The sequence below is a fragment of the Polyodon spathula genome, chromosome 2, assembly GCF_017654505.1.
Source record: "Polyodon spathula isolate WHYD16114869_AA chromosome 2, ASM1765450v1, whole genome shotgun sequence".
Lineage (NCBI taxonomy): Eukaryota > Metazoa > Chordata > Actinopteri > Acipenseriformes > Polyodontidae > Polyodon > Polyodon spathula.
Window position 1 is genome coordinate 70,084,476 of NC_054535.1, and position 20,742 is coordinate 70,105,217.

The window sequence follows — 20,742 nt, forward strand, 5'->3', positions numbered from 1 at the left end:
GTCAGAGCATTTTTTAATGATTGCAATCAATTTGCTTCATGGTAAGTAATGTGTCACATTGTAGGGATTTATATTGTTACAGTAGCAGTTCTGCTTTTTTTTGACAGTGGCTGTGTGATCTTGGATTTAATAATAATAATAATAATAATAATAATAATATAAATAATAATAATAATATAATAATAATAATAAATCTTCAAATTGGGATACAGTACAGGACCACAAAGTGCATTACTCAGAATTATTACCATGGTAGTTCATATTTTCTCATTTAACAATATACCAAATGATGATTACAATGTGTTTGATAAGCTTGGAATTTATAACCTCACATTTCTGTGGATTAACATCTGCCACTTCGTTGTCCAGTTGTACCTTTACACTACAGAATGCTTCTGCTTTTCCCTCTTTTTATATTCTAGCACATTCCCATGAAAAAGCATGGCCAAAGTTCACTACCCCGCCTATGTACGTAGGTCAACTGACTGTAATTGCTCCAGACTTTACCCTTTACTTATGTGCTGCATTGTGGCATCCCTGACTGGCTTATCTCTTTCTGACTGGATGTATTTCAGGAATCTATGGGAAAGCTGAGTCCTGGAGATGAGCTGGTATCAATAGGAGACACCCCAGTTAGTAGCATGTCATATCAGGACATGTGTAACCTTATGCAGACCCTGCCAGCTTCTCTCTCATTAGAAGTAAAGAAGCCACTATCTGGTAAGTGTACATCTTTATGGGTCTTATTTATGATGAATGCAAACTGGGAATCGCGTTTTGCTTGCATTCTTTTTTTCCAACCAAAAATGCATTAAATGTGAAGCACTGAATAAAGATAGGGGATAGTTCGGGGGATACATGGAAATCCTTTTGTTAACTTTAGTAGCTGTACCCTAGCAGCAGGTGTTCCAGATTGGCTACTAAAGGCCTGTTTCAAATTATTTTAGTTTTAGAGGTAAACATACTGGATGACATGACAATGCAAATAACAGGACATTTTTTTAGAAACAGAAATTCTGTCATAAGATCAGGATTATTCTGAAAGTCCTGCTAGTGGTTTTGACAAGTAACTTTTTCTTTTTGTCTATTTAATTGATTAGGTGAGTTAACAAATCACTGGTAACTGCATGAAAGTATAATGTTCCTTCAGCTAAAAAGTTTATTGAACTGGGTCTAAGACTCTACGATGACAAGTTCCTGCCAGAGTGTTCGCAGTGCATCTTAATCACTGCATCAGTGGACTACAGTTATTGCATAAAGTACCCAGTGAATGTTTCTTTGAAAAGATTCAGAACACAAGCTATATTTATCTAGTTTGATACATTAGATTTAGACTTCAACTTTTGTGATTAATACAATTGGAGTAAGTTATCATAACAACATAGTTAAAGAGAATGTTTAAATAACAGGTAGATGCCAGTTTAAAATGCTCCTAAAAAATTACAAAGTAGCCCGTCCTGAAACGAGGACAATGGCACTTAATGGGTTAATGTACAGTAATTGCAACATAACTTTGAATCAGTTAAATTACCTTGTTGGTTGTAAAGCAAATTTGACCTTACAAAAACTAATAATAAACTAAAAACTTAATATTCTTATTTTCCCAGTATTTTAAAATCACTGGACACCATAATGAAGTTTGAGAAGCATATTGTGATGTAAATAAATCGTTCAGTGTGTCTCTTCCCATGCTGCTTAAAGAAGCAGGAGCGCAAGAGCCTTGTCTTTGCTGACAGTCCCTTTCTCCAGCGCAAAGGGAACTGCAGGCTGGGTGTGTTACCATGGCGACTATGTCTCTCTCTCTCTCTCTCTCTCTCTCTCTCTCTCTCTCTCTCTCTCTCTCTCTCTCTCTGTTTCAGTCATTATTTTCATTGTTCTCACACACTAGGGTCTACTCGGTTGATCTGAGCAGTGGTGGGTTTGAATTGTGTTGTCATTTAAATGATTTAAAACTGATCCTCCATGGGTTTTGCATGCTTTATAGAGACATGCACTGAGCAGGCTCAGGGCTGAGTTTTCATAACCGTTGTATACAAAAAGCCCTGTTTGAATGATCGGAACGATGGCTGTAATTAGATCAGCTGCTGTTTTGGATCAGTTTAACAGACTCCAGTTTCTCTAAAGTACACACTGTAGACTTGTACAATGAATCCTGAATTGACTCGTCACTTAAGGGATGTACAGTTTGTGGCAGTGTATTAAAGGAGATCTTGTCACTCACTGTCACGTCGTGTTGATTGGTAAACTAGCACTTTATTCAAGTGACCAGACATACAGGTTTTGACTGTGTTTTTTGTCTATGTCACTGTCATTATAGTTTTATTATTTATTTAATTTCTTTAACCAGCATTTTGATTATAATCATATGTGCATTTGTTTTACATAGGAGGTACGCACTGCAATGTCTATGCTTGCCAGAAATAACAACTCCATTATCCTACACTTCAGTGTGTATTCTAGGTGTACTGTACCACGGCTGCTGTTCACAGCAGAGTTCTTATCTCAGACATCTACACGGTTTAATACCGACTGCACATTTTTAGATAGCAAATCTAATCTCTCTTTTGTTATGAGCACACAGTTTAATCCACACTTTGTGGGTACAACTAATAGGTAAGAAGTGGCTGTTCAGTTTGAAAACACTGGTCAAGGTTTGTTTTGTAGTTTTTTCAAATGTAAATGAATTCTATGCTGACTCTGTAAACACCCCCCCCCCCCAGGTGTGAAATTCAAACCACTGTAAACACACTACTATTACTTATTCCTGCATTGCCATGGTAACCCTCATGTAGCAGCGTTCTCTAACTGTGGAGGTAAATGAGTCCTTCGGATGAGATGTAAAACCGAGTTCCTATTATAAGTGACATTGCAGCAGTTGTGATGCATAGCTCACTCCCAAGTCTCTGTAAGTCGCTTTGGATAAAAGTGTCTGCTAATTGACTAAATAATAACTGTGGGGCAGCAAAGCACTCAAGTAACAAAGATACAAAGTACAGCATCCTTCTGTCCCTTCTGTGTGTGCTGTTGCAGTCATTCTGAGTGGTTCTTCATATGTCCAGGTCTGTGTCCAGACTGGTTTAGGGAAGGGTTAGGGTGTTTCACCTGAGTACAGGGGCTCTCTTCAGCTGTACTTGCATGCCATGGATATATGTATCTTAGGCTAAATCAGCCCAAGTGTCTTTATAGAAACAGAGCCAGCGCCATCTAGTGCTCTGCCACTTTGGGGCTCGCTCTTTTTGTTTTCCTGGCAATACATTGCTGTGCACCAGATGGCGCTGGTGCTACTAATATATAGGCACTTTGACTGATCTAGCCTACATTACAGATGTCTATGGAAGACATCTACAATAGAAGAACAACTTCCTAAATTATAGTAAAAGCACTTAATATAAGCATTGTATACCATAAATAATATTGTATAGAAAGTTGAAGTATGTGCCGTACCCTGAGAGCCAGATAGCCCCTCTGTGTATAGATATATACATATAAACACGGCAGCCTAAGGATATGACATGGTTGTACTTACTATATTGAAGTCCAGTTTGTGGCATCTGTATACTGTATGTACAAAATCCACAAAGCCACTGTTATTTGCACCACTCTCTGAAAATAGAATCCTGTTTAATATTACAAAACAAGAAACAAGCATCTTTTGAATACTTACTTCAGAGCCCTTCAGTTAAATCCCTGAGTTGTTTATTCTAAGTCATTGTCACTTCAATGGGTGTTTTAATAATTTCAAAAAGAACGGTGCTGAGAGCATTTTGCAGTAAATGGTTTGTGAATTCCCCCCTGCAGTATGCATTCTGTTTTGAACTTGTTATTTGTTTTCATGCTGCTCCAGATTCAGTTTAGTACTGCAGTCACGTTGTTCCTCTTGTGTTTGGAGTCCTAATCCATGCATTGATCCTTCTTGTTGTTGGTTAATCTTTCTGCAGCTGTAGACAGACTCTCCAGCCTCATGATGTCATCGAGTCCTGATGGAGCATCCCACCCAGATGCCAACAAGAGTTTGGTTACTCAGGAAGGCCCTGTGGAAATCTCAGAGGATGCATCTGCAAATAAAGAGAACGTGCAGTCTGGATTAGTTCTGCCACCTGCAGATGAGCCCTCACAATTACAAGTGCATTTAATGGACTGCAGTAGAAGTGATCTTCCTGTCACCGATATTGATGACTTTATAAGTGAACTAAACTCTACAGAGAAAACAACACACTTGAATGAAGATCAGAGTGCAAGCAAGGTCAATGGTCCTTTGGACAATAGGATAACACAGGAGAACAACAGCAAGTCTGGTTCTACTGGATCTCAGCAGAATAGACTGGGTTTCTCAGTTCTGGGCGCTGGGAACACTGGCAAGTTCTTCACTGTCAGTAAGACATTTTTAAATAGCTACTCCAGGAACTTCAGCAGTCTGAATGAAGAAGAACTTTTCAGTTCAAAGGGTGCTGATGAGTGCATGGACACAGGACCACTGAAATCTATGTACTGTACAGTAGATGAGAGTGACTCAGAAACAGACTCTGCTGCTGACCCCAGTCCCCAGGCCATGAGAGCTGTAAAGTGCCATGCTAATAACGAGCATGGGGTACTGCAGATTACAGACTCAGACGAGGAGCAGGTTGAGATCTGTTATGATTCAACACATGACTCCAGCACACATTGTCACTCAGACAAAAACAATGTTCAGGGCAGACCTTTCTCACTTTGCCATGGAATCCCAGACAGGGCCAATGTAAATAAGGTTCATTCCTTTGCAGCTAGCCGAGAAGAACTTCCGTTTACACTACAGCAGAGGTCCACTTCAAAGCCAGCCTCACCACCAACTAAATTTAAGCCTACAGGTGCCTTTTCCCCTTCAGATAAAAAAGACGTAGCCAGTGGGTCTTCCAGAGACAATGTATCGGTTAGCAGTGATGGACTCTCCTCACAAGAATGCAGTAAAGAGGTGGTCATAGTTTCCTGTGACAAGGAGGTGGGATCTGACAAATCACAGCCAACTTCACCAAGGCAAGGTGATGTCAACCATTCTGCCTTAATGCACACAGACTCTCATTTACCTCCCAAAACTCACAGTGAGCTGTATAGGTCATATTCAGATGCCTTACTTACATCACACAAAAGTAGCAATTCACATCTCTTCTCCCAGGGCAGTGAACCTAGGTGCTCCCCTCTTGGTAATTCCACACTGGGGGGGGGGGCATTGACAGCACTGACCGTTAAAGACAGAGATCAGGTTAAAGTGAATCCTTCCCTTGGTTTAAAGTCATCTGTTTCACACATACAAAACAATTCCTGTCAGTTTTCTTGGGTCTCGGGTTTGAAAACTCAATGTGAGAGTGCAAGCGCAGCACACACAGGTAGAATGAAACTCCAAGATAAAGTACAGAGATCGAACACAGCACCCAGACTGAAGGGACTCAGTATTAAAAGTAAAAACAAGGCACTAGATGGGTCTGTGACCACAAAGTCCACAAAGGTTGAAGTGGCTTCCCAGAAGAAAATGTCAGTGTCCCCGCTGCAGTCACCAAAGCTTCATCCCAAGAAAGAATCTTTAACATATAACCTGAAAACAAGCAAGCAGCTTGAAAAAAACTCAACAGGTTTGCCAAAACCGAGTGGTCAGAAGAAAGACCACAGACCGCCTGAGCTTGAGAGAAAGGGAGTGGAAGATCATCCCAGTTCAAATCCTGCAGCGAGTGACTCAGCAGCACAACGATGTGAACCGTTAGCAGGAGAAACACAGCTTGCACGTGCAGCACCATACTCTCAGATGACTTCACCGGACAAAGTACAGCCAGAAACAGTGACGACTCAAAGAAGCTTCATTGAAGTAAGACTGTCTTCCTCATCTTCACCGTCATCATTAGCATCAACACCAATTATTGAGCGCAGGGAGACTCCAGAAACAAATGCAGTCCCTGCAGTTGGAGATGCATCTACCAAAGTACTGAAAGACTTGGACGCAACAAGGATTTTTCATAAAGCGTCAGGAAGAAGCGAGTCTCTACAAGAAGAACAACGCAGTAGGGCTGAAGCAATAGGGCCCTGTCTCAATGATAAAGCAAGTCAACTTGATAAGCAAGACCCTTGTGCTTTTACAGAGGCTGGAGTGGAGCCAGAACCTCACCACAGTTCATCCAGCAGCAGTACAATCATCAAACAAGATGATGATGGTTTCAAGAGCTCAACAACAGTGGAACAAAACAAGTCCAACAGACCCAAACTGGAGGTCTTGAAAACAGAGAGACGGAGTTACTCCATCGAATCCAGCCTCCCTCTGGATCACAACTCCTTCTCGGTCAGACAGCGGATAAAGTCTTTCGAGAACCTGGCCAGTTTTGACAAGCCGGTAATCCGAGCCATCGAAATACAGTCATTCACTGTCACTTCTAAACCTCCAGTGGGCAGGAGATCATCAGGCAGTGTGACAGCTTCAGCAGCAGGTGCCCACTCTATGGACGGTTCCCGGTCCTTGAGAAGGAGTCTGAGCTCATGTGCTGATAACTCCAGTGAGGCTCCAGTGACGTCCCCTCGTCTCAAGAAGTCTCCATCCACCATGGCTCTGATAGGTCTTGAATCCAACCCTGTTGAGAATATAAGAGAGTCCCATACTGAAGAGAAAGCTTTGGGTGTTGCCTCAGTGAGCGAGCAAGACCCTGTATCCCAAATTCCGCCTGTATCCCATAGTAGGAACCCCAGGGGTTATTCATCCCTGTCTCGTTCCAGACTTAGGGAACTGAGGGCACTAAGCATGCCTGACCTGGACAAGCTGTGCACTGAGGACTTTGCAAGTGAAGCTAACACTGTCACTTTCAAAACTGAGCTGGAAATCCAACCTAGGAGGTCCTTGGGGGCCCCGGCAGTGAGGCTTACCAATCTGAACAGGAGCGTGACCCCTGGCTCAGTGTCTGAAGAGGAGAGGGACAATGACAAGAAGTTTTCAGACAACAGCTGGTCAATCAGGTGAGTGGAACACACTGTCAGTGCACTGAACAGAAGCGTGGATTGAAAATGTAAGTAGAAAAAATGTTTCATGGAAGAAAAGTAAGCCGGGATAGCTGTGTTTAGCATTGATAACATACAGTACTGTAGTAAGTGTCTTTGCGAAAGAGGCACACAATGTTCTAGCATTTTATTTCTTTTCTTTCATTTTCCTGAGTCCCACTACCCATCCATGTGACTGCAATGGTGAAACAAGGAATCCTATAATGGATTTGAAATCCTCTGTTGCAACAAGGGTCATTTGTGATGCTGGTAATAAACATGCTGTGCCCTGCTTACCCTGCTGTGTATGGGCCTGCGTCGACAGGAGAAGCACTTGCTGGTGGCTGAGGGGATTTTCTCACAAGGGAGCTTTATCTGAATCAATGTAGGGCAGTATAAAGTTGTGTAAATGTGGGGGTTGATAGTGTTTTCTATGCGGCTAAGGCATTTCGTTTTAGGTATTTTAGTTCAAAAGACAAATATCTTTCCAGTAACTCCTTGGTGCGTAGCATGAATTGGCAAAAAAGTTTGAGTCAGTTTGGAAACAGTTATGAAAGAATCACGAGAACTACGAGAATGACTGTTAACAGATGTTTCCATTGGTTTTTTTTTGTGGGCCCCTTGTACATATGCAGGAGTCCTGAAAATGACCCTGCATGGTACTGACAACCAATTGGTTATGGAAAAGGATAGCCTTAGCCAGGACACACAACAATAAACAAAATGGAAATATAACTACAGCTCCCTAAAGTGTGCCGGGGAGGAAAGATGGAACATTAAGTACCACTGATATATAGATGACCTCAAAAACAAGTGTGTTAGGGCCTAACCAATGCTTATATCACCTTTCTTGCCTCTTGTTAGCTTCTTCTGGTTTAAGTATTTTCAATAGAATGCTATAGGTAATAAAAAAAGAAATGCTGAAGCTATTTGTTTGTCATTCTTTAAATGGTAATTGTTCTTTTCTTCCTCTAGTCTAAGTGAATTATCAGTCTCCACCCTTGACCAGAACAAGCTGCAGGGCGTTTTGACCTCCCTGATGTGTAAAACAGATGTGGGGACCTTAATGCAGCAAGCCAAGGCTCTTGCAGAGGTAATTTAAACACAGGGCTCCATCAGTCCAGGAAACATCACAGGGCTCCCTCGGTCCAGGGAACATCACAGGGCTCCCTCGGTCCAGGGAACATCACAGGGCTCCCTCGGTCCAGGGAACATCACAGGGCTCCCTCGGTCCAGGGAACATCACAGGGCTCCCTCGGTCCAGGGAACATCACAGGGCTCCCTCGGTCCAGGGAACATCACAGGGCTCCCTCAGTCCAGGGAACATCACAGGACTCAGTCCAGGGAACATCACAGGGCTCCCTCAGTCCGGGAATCATTAGCAATATGTGCTCACAGGCCTTGAGGACCATATAGGGCAAACAGTGCACTTTTTTCTGAACTTTTATTCTTTTTTTATTTTAGTTTTTTGCTGTGTTTTAGTTCTCTCCTTCAAACCTGGCAAGTAACTTTTGATATTTAATCAAGAAAGGAGCCAGACAGAAGAAATAACATCCACACAGCTGCATTAATGAATGCAGTAACGTTGATGAATAACAGTGCCTAAAGTAACACGCCAGTGCGTTGTATGAATAAAAATCACTGAACACACTGTTACTTGGCAGGTTCTTGCTCCCAGTGAAAGAAAGTTTGTTTAGTCCTCATTAGGAGCTGTCTGGGAAATTCAGTTTAGACATCTTGCTGAAAAGCCACATAATGCTGTGGGTGAAGGTTGTGTCTTTCTGTAGTTCAGTGGTTGATAAATAGTTCATCTGACAAGGCTGTTAATATTGATCTGCTACTCCAAATTGGTATTTATTTATCACCACCACCCCCAGCAATGCATCCACCCTACACTAGTGCATTGAGTATAAGTACAGCTTCCCATTGCAGCTCATTCAGAGTTATCAGAGCCCAGTGCAACAAGTCACACAGAACCAAGTGCAATGAGTCACACAGAACTCAATGCGATGAGCCACACAGCCCAGTGCAATGACACACAGCCCAGTGCAACGAGTCACACAGCCCTGTGCAAGGAGTCACACAGAGCCCAGTGCAATGTGTCACACAGAGCCCAGTGCAATGTGTCACACAGAGCCCAGTTCATTGGGTCACACAGCCCAGTGCAATGTCACACACATTATATGACTCAGCTGGTTTACTTTAGAGTCTCTGGAATGGTTTGTGGTGAACTCACACGCTAACTGGGGTGGGAGGGGGCAGGTTTATTGGGTCTATAGTTTTAAAAAGTAGCTACTGCCGAGGTTTCCAAATGAGTTCAAACCACAATCAGGGAATCTCAGACTGGAACCACTAACACGCATGCCTTACTTACCAGGCAGCTGTGTGGGGAGTGAAAAGAATGCAGACCAGTAAAACGTACAAGAACCCAACTATTCTGGATATGTTTCCCCAAGGTTTTGAGTAGAATTGAGCCACAAAAGTTATACAGTGACTTCTGCAATTATAATACTGTAGACAGGATTGTAACTGAAACCTCTGATTTAACATAACTTTCATGATGGAATAAATTAGAAAAAAAAACTGGCCAGCATTTGATGGAGGCTGCCAGAGTAATAGGATTTTTATTAAACTTTAGACAAGCAACGGTACTTGACATCTTTGAAGAAAAAAACAAAAGTACTTTTATTCCTGTGGAAACTTGGAGAGATTTTAATTGTAAACACTAGAGATGAAACTGAGACCTTATTTGATTTTGTAGTTCTTGGAATATGCATTTTCAATGTCTTTCATTATTTTTTTAAACAAATAATAATAATAATAATAATAATAATAAAAAAACATCTCTGAAAAAGACGTCTTTGAAGAGTTGCTGGAATGTTTTCACAGGAGAAGTTTTTTTTTTTTTTTTTTTGTCTTGTTTGGTTCATGACATTCATATGTTAAAGTACTTTTCCTCAGTCGACATGTTCAGATGTGTGGGTTATATAAACAAAACAAAAAATAAAAAGGATTCTGGTGAAAATGTGATTGAGGAGTAAAGGCTTTTGATTTTTTTCTTTATTGAAACAGATCTATTTATGGTGCATTCTCACTGTCCCTGTGGGAGTTATGCAAAAAACAAAAGAGAGGGAACATTCCATCCAGAAAGCCTGGACATTCTGTGTAAAAATAAAAACGCAACCAAAGTGTAAAATTAACTTTAGCGTCGGTGTGACATTGGCAATGTAGATCGAGTAACAGCAGAGACAGCAGTGAACCACACAGTAATAATTGGAGTCTATTCAACTGATCTAAAAAGTGGATCTTAATAAAATGCAAGCATTTCAACCATTGCATTGCATAAGACAGCATAGTTGTAATTTCCACTCTTATGACGACGACACCCAGATTTATTTTAAAATGAGTTCAGATGATATAAACGTAAACTCCAGACTATCAACTTTCCTTGACAAAATAGGGGCTTGGATGTGAAAACTGTTTTGCAATTAAATGCAAGTAAAACTGAATTTATTTTAATTGGCTCGATAACAGCATTAAATAAAATCCCACAACCAATGACCTTTGGCAGGGCTTCTGGTGACTACAGTGATAAAACGCAGCTCTTGTGCTGGAAGAGCCTTTAGTCATTATGCACCTGTATTATGAAATAAACTTTCAATTGAAATCCATAAAGCTGACTCAAGAAATGCATTTAAATTAAAGCTTAAAACACATCTTTATGCAGAGGCCTTTTTGTAGATTTGGATGGCCTAGTTTAGAATTTTATTAATGTACGTATTTTATTTATCTTTTGTTTTTGTTTTTGGATATATATATATATATATATTTAGTAGATCTGAATTGTTTTCTTTCACTTTTAAACTTGTTTTCAGGTACTACACATGGTTAAAGAAATCGTTACGAGTTTACAAGCCTTGCTTTTAGGTCAGGTTGCACTTTGAAAAAATGTCACAACCATTCAACGCCTTCTTGTCTGCCATTGACCAATCAGCTTCTTCCCCTTTTGACTTGACTTGCTTTGCAGCCAGTGACATGCGTTGACCCTAAAGACACTGCTCAGGTGAAATGGCCGAGGAAGTGAAACACTCAGATTTCTTAAGAGGAACTTTCTTTAACCTAGTGTAGTACCAAAGAGGTTTTAAAATGAATGTCTTCTTCAAAACTGCACATTGGAGTGCTGTACATAGTATAGCAAATGTAACAGACCAGGGGTTATGGAATGATTTGTTTTTTAGGTACAATGACTGTGAGTCTGTTTATGGCTAATGACAATTGATGTAGCTGGTATGTTAATATATGCTATATTGTGTGTCTGGCCATCTAGGGCAAAGAAGAGGTTTACTTTGTAGTCTTGACCAAAGAAGAAGGCTCAGGTCTGGGCTTCAGCATTGCAGGAGGAGTCGACTTGGAGCAGAAATGTGTAACAGTGAGTAACTGATCTGTGTTTGTCTGTGTGTGGGGCCAGACCTTGAAACTGCTCTGCCAGAATGTCTGCTCAAGGCTGTGCCCAGAATTTAGATTCCACCAGCATTTGTATTGTATTCACTGAGGAGTCCTGAAAAATCAGTCATCTTCAAAACTATACTAGGGCGCCACCTAGAGTTTACAAACTGTAATTTCAATCAGGCATGTTTTTGATTGTTTTATTGACTCCTAGTGTGTGTGCTAAACATGGTAGAATTGGAGTGTTTTTTTTTTGTTTTGTTTTCTTTGCCTGTTTAAGAAGCGGGAATTAGTACTTTGTTATGTGTCTGTTGTTGTGTCTAGAAAACAGCCACTGTAATGTCAAAAACTATGGATTGTGAAACTCAGGATAACTGTGTGTGCCCCTGGACAGAGATAACCAGCTGGGTTGTGTTCAAACAAAACAATAAAATGCAGAATAGCCATCCCTTATACAAGTTTACCTTAGCAAAAGCAGAGCAAAAAGTGTGATAAAGAATAGTATAGCGATTGTAAAAGCATGGGGAAACTGTTATTATTTAATATTATTGAGACATTTTGCAGATGCTTTTGTCCAAAGTGACTCGCAGAGAACTATGCATCACTGCTGCTTCAGAGTCACTTACAACAGGACCTTGTTTGTTTTATGTTTCATCCACAGAATGGAGCACAAGGAGGTTAAAGGGTACATAAGGACCTTTTTATTTCATTGTGCTACATGTTCCCATGTGTTGCTACAATTGTTTACATAAGGTGTGTGTATTGTTTTAATTATTTTTTTTTACATTTTGACCACTTTTTTGAACTTTTAAATTGCATTTCCTGCCTCAAGATGGCTTCACATGTACCCGCATGGACTTCTCAGAACTGCATTTCCCATCATCCTCCAGCTCACTGGTAAATCCAGCTCAGTTACATATATGAGCAGGAGGATGATGGGAAATGTAGTTCTGAGAGGTCCATGCGGGTACATGTGAAGCCATCTTGAGGCAGGAAATGCAATTTAAAAGTTTAAAAAAGTGGTCAAAATGTAAAAGAAATAAAATAATTAAAACAATACACACACCTTATGTAAACAGTTGTAGCAACACATGGGAACATGTAGCACAATAAAATAAGCAGGTCTTTATGTACACTTTAAGTGACTTGCTCATGGTCACACACAGTGAGTCAGTGGCTGGGATTGAATCTGGAACACTCTTGGTAACAAGCCCCTTTTTTAGCCACTGGGCCACCAAGCCTCATCATATTAAACTGTTATAAGGGGTCGTTGTCTTTCCGGCTCTTGCAGGTGCACCGTGTTTTCGCTAGAGGTATAGCAACTCTGGAAGGTACCATTCAGCGGGGGGACAACATTATTTCAGTCAGTGGAACCCCCCTGGGGGGAGCCTCCCATGGAGATGCCCTTTCTGTACTGCATCAGGCCCGTCTCCGTAAACAAGCCCTGGTGGTTATCAGAAGAGGAAAGGAGTCTGAGCCATTGTCTCCCAGACAGGAAGTGTCTGCTTCCGGAGGAAGGCGGTCCCAATCTGCAAGAGACGTTACCATGGAAGCAGGGACAGGTGGGAAAGTCGCTTGCAGCATTTTACTGTGGGGATATTTCTATCCTACAGTAACAGTGATGCTGCAGCACTGCACTGTAGATTCAAATGCAGCACCTGTTTGTGCACCACATGTATAGTATGGTAAACTGTACTGAATTAAAGATGCATGGATGCCCTCCATCCAATGCTGTAGATTTCAAGTGCCACAGAAAATGCTCAGCCCCTTTGAAGGGATCTAAAAGGGGTTATGGGTTAGGGTTAGAAGTCTGGGATTGTTATTCAGTGTGAATACATTTGCTTTTAATATGTTGCAGGTCCAGCTGTAGACTTGGGTGATGCCATCATTGTTGAGCTACAAAAGACCTCTGCTGGCCTGGGCTTCAGTCTCGATGGAGGAAAGGCTTCAGTCCACGGGGACAGGCCTCTGTATGTTAAACGCATATTCAAAGGTACGCACCTTTGCCAAATAGGAATTCAACCTTGAACTAAGTAAAAGTTTTGTATAACTATTGCTGGTAGTAGAAGTAAAGACGAAACTAGGATTCCGGGGCTCCCGAGTGGCACATCCAGTAAACTCTGCTGCTTGCCTTGTCTTTTCCCTCTCTCATTTCTATGACACTACCCTGCTGTTCTGCTCCCTCCACTGGCTCCCTATCACATCCATTTCAAACCTCTTGTACTGGCCTATCACTGTCTTGACCTTTCTGCTCCCTCCTACCAGCGTTGTAGCCAAAGCTGACATTCTACAGCGGTCAAATTTAGGTTTCAGTCTATAGCTGGAGTATTTATATGAATGCTTGGTATTTACTATTCAACCTCCAAATTTACGTTACACAGCAAACCAACAGAGAAAATTAAGGAGTCTTTGTACAAAACAACAACATGACCTTGGTGTCCTCGTAGCTAGTTACGGCCATGCCTCCTACCCGACTGTACCAGTACTCGCATCATCTTGTACTTGCACTGAACTGCTCCACACTTTGCTGTATTCTACTAGTGTTCTCAATCATAATTATACACTGCATCTTGTACTTCATTTTACTCTTAAAGGTAACCGTGTTCTGTAGTTGCTCTTATTTGAAATTGTTCTTATCCATTTATTGTACTTGCTCTTAATGGAATTTACTCTTATAACCAAGTATTTTTAAGTTTAACTGCTCTTAGTCGTAATCGCTCTCAAAAATAATTATTTACTGTTTTTTTTTTCGCTTATTTGAATTTGCTCTTACTCCTGATTTTATTGTGTTATATAGCTGTTCTTATCTGTAATGTGATATGTTGTAACAACTGTGTCACCTCAGATAAAGGTGTCTGCTAAGAAATTAATAATAATAATAATAAGAAGAAGAATAAGAAGAAGAAGAAGAAGAAGAAGAAGAAGAAGAAGAAGAAGAAGAAGAAGAAGAAGAAGAAGAAGAACTGCCATGCAGTTTTACGGTTTCCAAACCCCAGTACCAGTACCAAACACTTAAGCAATTACTGGAAGAAGCGGGTTTAGTTAAAAACAATGCATCAAACAGCCATTTTGGTTTCAGTTCAACACCATTTTTTTAAGTCAGTTGAATTGCTACAGTGTCAAGGATGATGCTTGTGAAGTTTGGAGTTAATCAATAAATTGTTTGTCAACTGATGCAGGTTTAAATTTCAAATGTAAACGTATAACTGGCGGACATCTTGTTTTATAAAACATCACCATTTTCACATATTTGTATCCCATTGTTACTGGAACGATAATTACTACGTTTGGAGTTTGTTGGTCAAACGGTGTTCAAATACCAGCAGTTTGCTGTTAAGGGAGCATTTTGTTAAAGTTTGTGACAGCCATTTCGACCTTAAAAATTATCACAGAAACTTCTGCTTCGCAAACTTGATGCGGATTTGGATACTGATGATATATGCCAAGTACCAGATCAATCGCTTCACCGGTTCCCAAGAAGAAGATTTCGAAAGGTTTCTAAAAAATGCATCAAACAGCCATTTTTATTTCCAGTCAACACAATTTTTTAAAAGTCAGTTGTATTGATACAGTATCAGAGAAGATGTTTATGAAGTTTGGAGTTAGTCAAGTAAATCGTTTGACTTAACACAGGTTTAAATTTCAAATATAAATGTATAAGTGGCGGCCATCTTGTTTTATAAAACATCACCATTTTCACGTATTTGTATCCCATTGTTACTGGAACGACAACTACCAAGTTTGGAGTCTGTTGGAAAAACGGTGTTCAAATACCAGCAGTTTGTTTTTAGCGGTGTGTTTCAATAACATTTGTAGCAGCCATTTTGACATTAAAATTTATCACAGCAACTTCTGCTTAGCAAACTTGATGCGGGTTTTGAATGCTGATGATATATGCCAAGTTTCATATCAATCGCTTCACCAGTTCCCAAGAAGAAGATTTCGAAAGGTGTTATCAAAAAATGCGTCACGGCGCCAATTGCAAGGAAGCAACATTAATTTTTTTCTTCATCAGACAGCCAATGTATCCAGCTTGTTAGCTGCCAAGTCAGAACCTGATTAGTCACACAGGCTTGAAGCAGCAACAGTTTAAAGTTTTGGGAAGAAAAATAAAAATAATAATAATAAAAAAGCCTTGGAAGCATAATAATAATAATAATAATAATAAATAATAATAATAATAATAATAATAATAATAATAATGTAATCAGCAAGAAGTATAATATGCTATGTGAGTAAAAAAAACATCCTATTTGAATAAAAGGTAAACTTTACACATTCGATTGCTTTCCAGTGCAACCCAATCATATTCTACTACCATGCGTTCCAAGCCAGTCATTAGCTTGCTGCATGGAACTAGAGCAGGATTGGTCACACTGCAAAGCAATGTAATGTACCACCAAGACAGCAACATACATCCTTGTGACCCACAGGTGGTGCTGCCGAGCTGTCCAGGGTGATTGAGGTTGCAGATGAAGTGCTGGCCATTAATGGAAGGACTCTGGAGGGACTGAAGCACTACGATGCCTGGAACATTATCAAGGCGGTCTCGGAGGGGCCAGTCCAGTTAATTATAAGAAAACATCAAGCTTCTGTATGACCATGAACCCCTGCCTATTCTATATATAATAACTGAAAATGGAACTTGATCACTGTGTGCCAAAAAAGCATGAGTGGCAGGCCACTGTATTGCATAAATAAAAGGAGAGGGTCTTTTCACTTTTCTACCTAAACACATTTGTTACTGTGTTTATAAATCTATTCCTATTTGTGTATATATCTGAGGCATTAGCACTGCTGTCAAGCCCCACAGAGCTGGCATGTTGTCATGGTCTGTCACCTGATCAGAGGGGCAGAGCCGTGATCCTTGTGTTCATATATACAATCCTGCCTTGCATTATGTCCCATATTTATTTATTCACATCACTGATGTGGGTAAAACTGGAGTGCTGGTGGCTACACAGGCTGTAGGGTTTCTTGTGCATGTTTTTCAGTGAATTTGGTTTTTCAGAAAGGAGAGACAGTGCTGTTGGCTGTGGTCAGGCATGGTGCATTGGACATCCCTTCACAACTCTGCCAGCTCATCTCAATTCTTCTCAACACCCCCTGCCTGCTGCGCTCTGCCAGTCTGTGTGCTGTGGGCTGAGACCACCAGACTATGCGTTACATTTTCTTCATCACACAGCAACTAATGCTTGTCACGTCAGAGGATTTAACCTACTGCACAGGAATTTGATTTGGTTTTTGTTTGCTTTTGTTTTTAGTGATAAATAAACAGGACTCTAGGCGGTGTAAAATTCCTGTCTCTTTTGAAAGGTGATGGGACGTCTCTCATTTGATTCCCTGCTTGAGTTCTTTACATTTGACCAAGTAGACAGGAGTGTGATGTTTGGATTTGACAGTTGTCCATGTTTTAACTGTGCAGGACAACAACCCCGTGATTTAGTTTCTACACAATTTTGATTAAGTCACAAATAACTTTTTTCGAACTAATCCTGTGTGCAGCATTTCAAATTAAAGCAAGCATTCCATCTCGGATGCTGTTTGTTAAAGCAATGTCATTTGCAATGATATTCCAATGGACAGGTTATAAAGCAGAGACAGGCCTTTATTACTTATAATTACATTCTGCAGCAAATTTGGATGGAAAGGTGATTTGACATCCTTGTTGTAAAAGCTACATGCTGCTTGGAAATATTCAGCATTATTACATCTTCATTGAGTGAAAAAGCATGCATATGTTATCTGTTGTGTACAGGTGTAGGGCTGTTACAAAAGAACACATCCTAAAAGCACAGCAATCCTGTACATTGCTTGTACATTGATATGACTTTCTTTAAGAAGAATCAAGTGTATAAGAGGCAGACACGTCTTTCATGCTGTTCTGAGTAAATTAGTCTGTTGTTAGTAGTCATGTCTGGGTTAGCTTGCCATTCCTCTCCCTCTATGCCCCAACCATACAACTTCTGTATGATGATGAACCCTAGCTATTCTGATTGCAATGGTCAGGTGCGCACGTTGAGTTGAGCTTACTTGCAAAACAGCAATACAGTCCGGATCTCTTACTATGTATGAATTTCTTCAAGAATGTCTTGCCCGTTCCTGGTGTTAAATGCCTCTCCTAGTGTGTCACAATATGTAACACCCAGCTTTTTGAGAAATTACCACAGGTCTGTCATTTTATAATCAGGCACACGGATTATCAAATCAGATCTTAAACTGAGGGAACAACTGTGGCTTGGAACTTGGTTTCAGGAGACTAGGTTTCCGGCAACACCAGGGGAGACTTGGGCTTTGATACAGCAAAGTCGCCTCAAACTAGGTCTCCCGGTCTCCTGGAACCAGGTTTCAAGCCACTGTTCCTGAAAATGTGGCTTTGTGTTCCCTCAGCTTAACATGGACATTTTCAGAACTTTTATACTTGACCTTTCCAATGGGGACCGGTATGATACACTATTTAAAACACCACAGCCCAGTGTTTTAGAGACTTTGATTGAACCTTTCTGATGCAATGATTGCTGACGTTGGGTGGTTAGGTACATCAGTGTCAGGGCATCCAGCTTTTGCACATAGATTAGTTTTATTCTTTGTTAACCTGAAAATATGTATTATTTTTATATGAATATGAATATTTAATGTAAATTGCAATAGTAATTTGAGTATTAAATTGTTTAAAAAAAAAAAAAAAAAAAAAAAGATATTTAAACAAATTGTGTCCGGCATCCAGTTTTTGTTTTATAGTTACTATGTTTGAATCAAAACATGTATTTATTGTAAGTATTTTGATTACACATCAAACACAAAATAATAGATTAGAGAAGAGTTCTACAGTAGTGTGCACATTTATTACAACGCCTCACTGCTTCTGTTGTTTTAATAAGAAACCAAACTACTGGAACTGAAAATCTCGGGAAATTGTAAATATCGGCAAAAGAATGATTGTCTAATTTAGTTAATGACTTTAATGTACCACACATGCAATTGATTTAAAATAGTAAGAGAAAAGGAACATGTAGGCACACATGGTCAAATGCATGAGACTTTTTAGGAGTTGTTTAAGATACCGAGTTAAAGCACAAGGTTGGCTAACATTTTCACACACGGGTGCCTGTTGTTTCTATATCACTGATTACTGACTGGAATTGCAAATTCTCACACCCAGAGGTTTTCATGCAGGCGGGTATATAAAGGATGTAAATGACAAATCTTGAGGTGTTCTAATACATTTGCACACTGCTGTATCTCAGAATATATCGAAAAAAATGCTTCACGAACGACTGGTGTTCTGTGTAATCCACAATCAGGCATGTTCAAATGCTTCCTCAAAGAAAGGCTTTGTAGAGAACTAGAAAAGAGAAAGGTACTCTGTTCTGTGCATCTTCATATGCCTTGAGCTGAGAACTGTCAACCACAGTGTGCTTTTATCCTAAACTATGATTTCATACCTGATTGTCTGCTTAGTTCCTTTCCAAATGTATGCAACAGTTTGTATACTATATAATGTTTTGATTAACAGTATTGTCAATGATAAAAACGCATGTCCTGGAAATAATTACAAACATTAAAATCATGTTCAATTGTACTTTTTTTTTTTTTTAGATTAAATAAGTATGTAAAGATTTAGACATGGGCTTTAAAGTGACGCACCTATTTTTGTTTGACAATTTTGATAAACGGTATTTGAAAACTATTTAGGAAAGTAGTTAATGGCACTACCTGTTGTATTATGAGTGTCTATAATAATAAAAAAAAAGAAGAAAGCTCTCAGTGCAATTAAAAACTAAGGGGGATTCTGACTAAACTGATCAGTTTTGTTTATCCTGCTCTTTAAAGAAGGGATCACATAGATGTGTGTTGTAAGTCTGTGGGGTGATGCACAGTCTGTTCTGCATTCTCAGTTATACAGAGCGCACAGTGGATGAACGGCCAGACACCATCAGCAGCACATAGTAGCGACAATCGCAATTGCAGGGTTTTTACGAACTAAAAATGACTTCATTACCATGATTTTTACCAAAATGTAATGACGCACGAACGGAATGTTTTTCGGCCTTGACAAAAAAAGGAACTGTAATTTAATAAAATTTTATTAAATAAATCAAATGAATTATTTTCCCCTGTGTCACACACAAGCTTATTATATTATATATATATATATATATATATATATATATATATATATATATATAAGGGATTGGTCGATTTAAAAATGGAAAAGACAATGTAAACTAACTGGGTGGCAAACAAAGAAATTAAATAATGTAAGGGTTTGAGATTAAACCTGAAGATGGGTTAATCGATAATACTGTGTTAAATAAGGGAAATTAGATGTAATTAAGCATGGTTTAAAATAAATATGTTTTGTTTAGTAGAGACCATATGGGGGGGGGGGTTGGACCCAGTAGAGGTTACTGGCGTCAGAGGAGGTGAAGAATTGTCTCCAAAACAGCCCCGACCACCACTCCTGGAAACCAGTCTGGCGTCAGGTGGTCCGCTCCCTTGCCCAAACGTCATGGTTCCCCTACTGAAATGCCCAGACCTCCATTCGCTAGTCTTAACTACCAGGTCGCAGCATTGCCATGCACAGTTGCTTGCCCACTCCCCTCCGCTCCACCTGGACTTGCAGACGTCACGACGTGAGAATCAGACGTCGCGTGCGCTCCCCCTTTCCCTCACTTTGTTCCCCCTGAAGCTCCAGATGTCGCTGCGTGGTTCCACAGTCGCACACCTGTGCCCGCCTCTGCTTGCTCCCGGTCGCCAGCCTGCGCTCCAGTCGCCCTGGTCAAGCTGTCTGGGTCCCCCCTTGTTGGTTCGCGGTCCCTTCCAGAGGACGCCGGAGGGACAGACCCATCCCCAAGCCCGCCCGCAGGGAGGGGCAGAGTTTAAAGTTTGTGGTCTTGAGGGTGGGTGGTTGTTTTCGAGGAGGAACAAGTTGGCATTGTGATGGCAGTTTATGTAGCACACAAGCAGCAGGAGATACGAAGAGGTCAGAAAATAAGAAATTTGTTTTGTTCTATGATTTACGTGCCTTCTTGCTTTTGATATGCCCGTCCCCATGGGATCGTACAAAAAAAAAAGGGGGTGGGGTGTGGGGTGTAACTAACTTTAAGGGATTAGTCGATTAAAACTGGAAAAGACAATGTAAACGAAATGGGTGGTAAACAAAGAAATTTAATGTAATGGTTTTGAGATTAAAACTAAAGATGGGTTAATTAATTGATAATACTGTGTTAAATATGGGAAACTAGGTGTAATTAAGCCTGGTTTAAAATAAATGTTGTGTTTAGTAGAGACCATACTGGTAGGGGG

General features: G+C 40.3%; 1 protein-coding gene across 2 annotated transcripts in view; it reads left to right on the top strand.

Moving 5' to 3' along the window:
* LOC121299774 (PDZ domain-containing protein 2-like) overlaps positions 1-17,740 on the top strand; it is a 57,155-nt gene extending 39,415 nt beyond the window's left edge. For both annotated transcript variants that reach the window (XM_041227820.1, XM_041227830.1), the window contains exons 17-23: positions 576-720; positions 3,939-6,966; positions 7,963-8,080; positions 11,315-11,416; positions 12,725-12,995; positions 13,292-13,426; positions 15,867-17,740. In XM_041227820.1, coding sequence (XP_041083754.1) covers positions 576-720; positions 3,939-6,966; positions 7,963-8,080; positions 11,315-11,416; positions 12,725-12,995; positions 13,292-13,426; positions 15,867-16,033 — 3,966 coding nt within the window. In that variant the 3' untranslated portion in view covers positions 16,034-17,740. The remainder of the gene's footprint in view (positions 1-575; positions 721-3,938; positions 6,967-7,962; positions 8,081-11,314; positions 11,417-12,724; positions 12,996-13,291; positions 13,427-15,866) is intronic.
* The last annotated feature ends 3,002 nt before the right edge of the window (positions 17,741-20,742 follow it).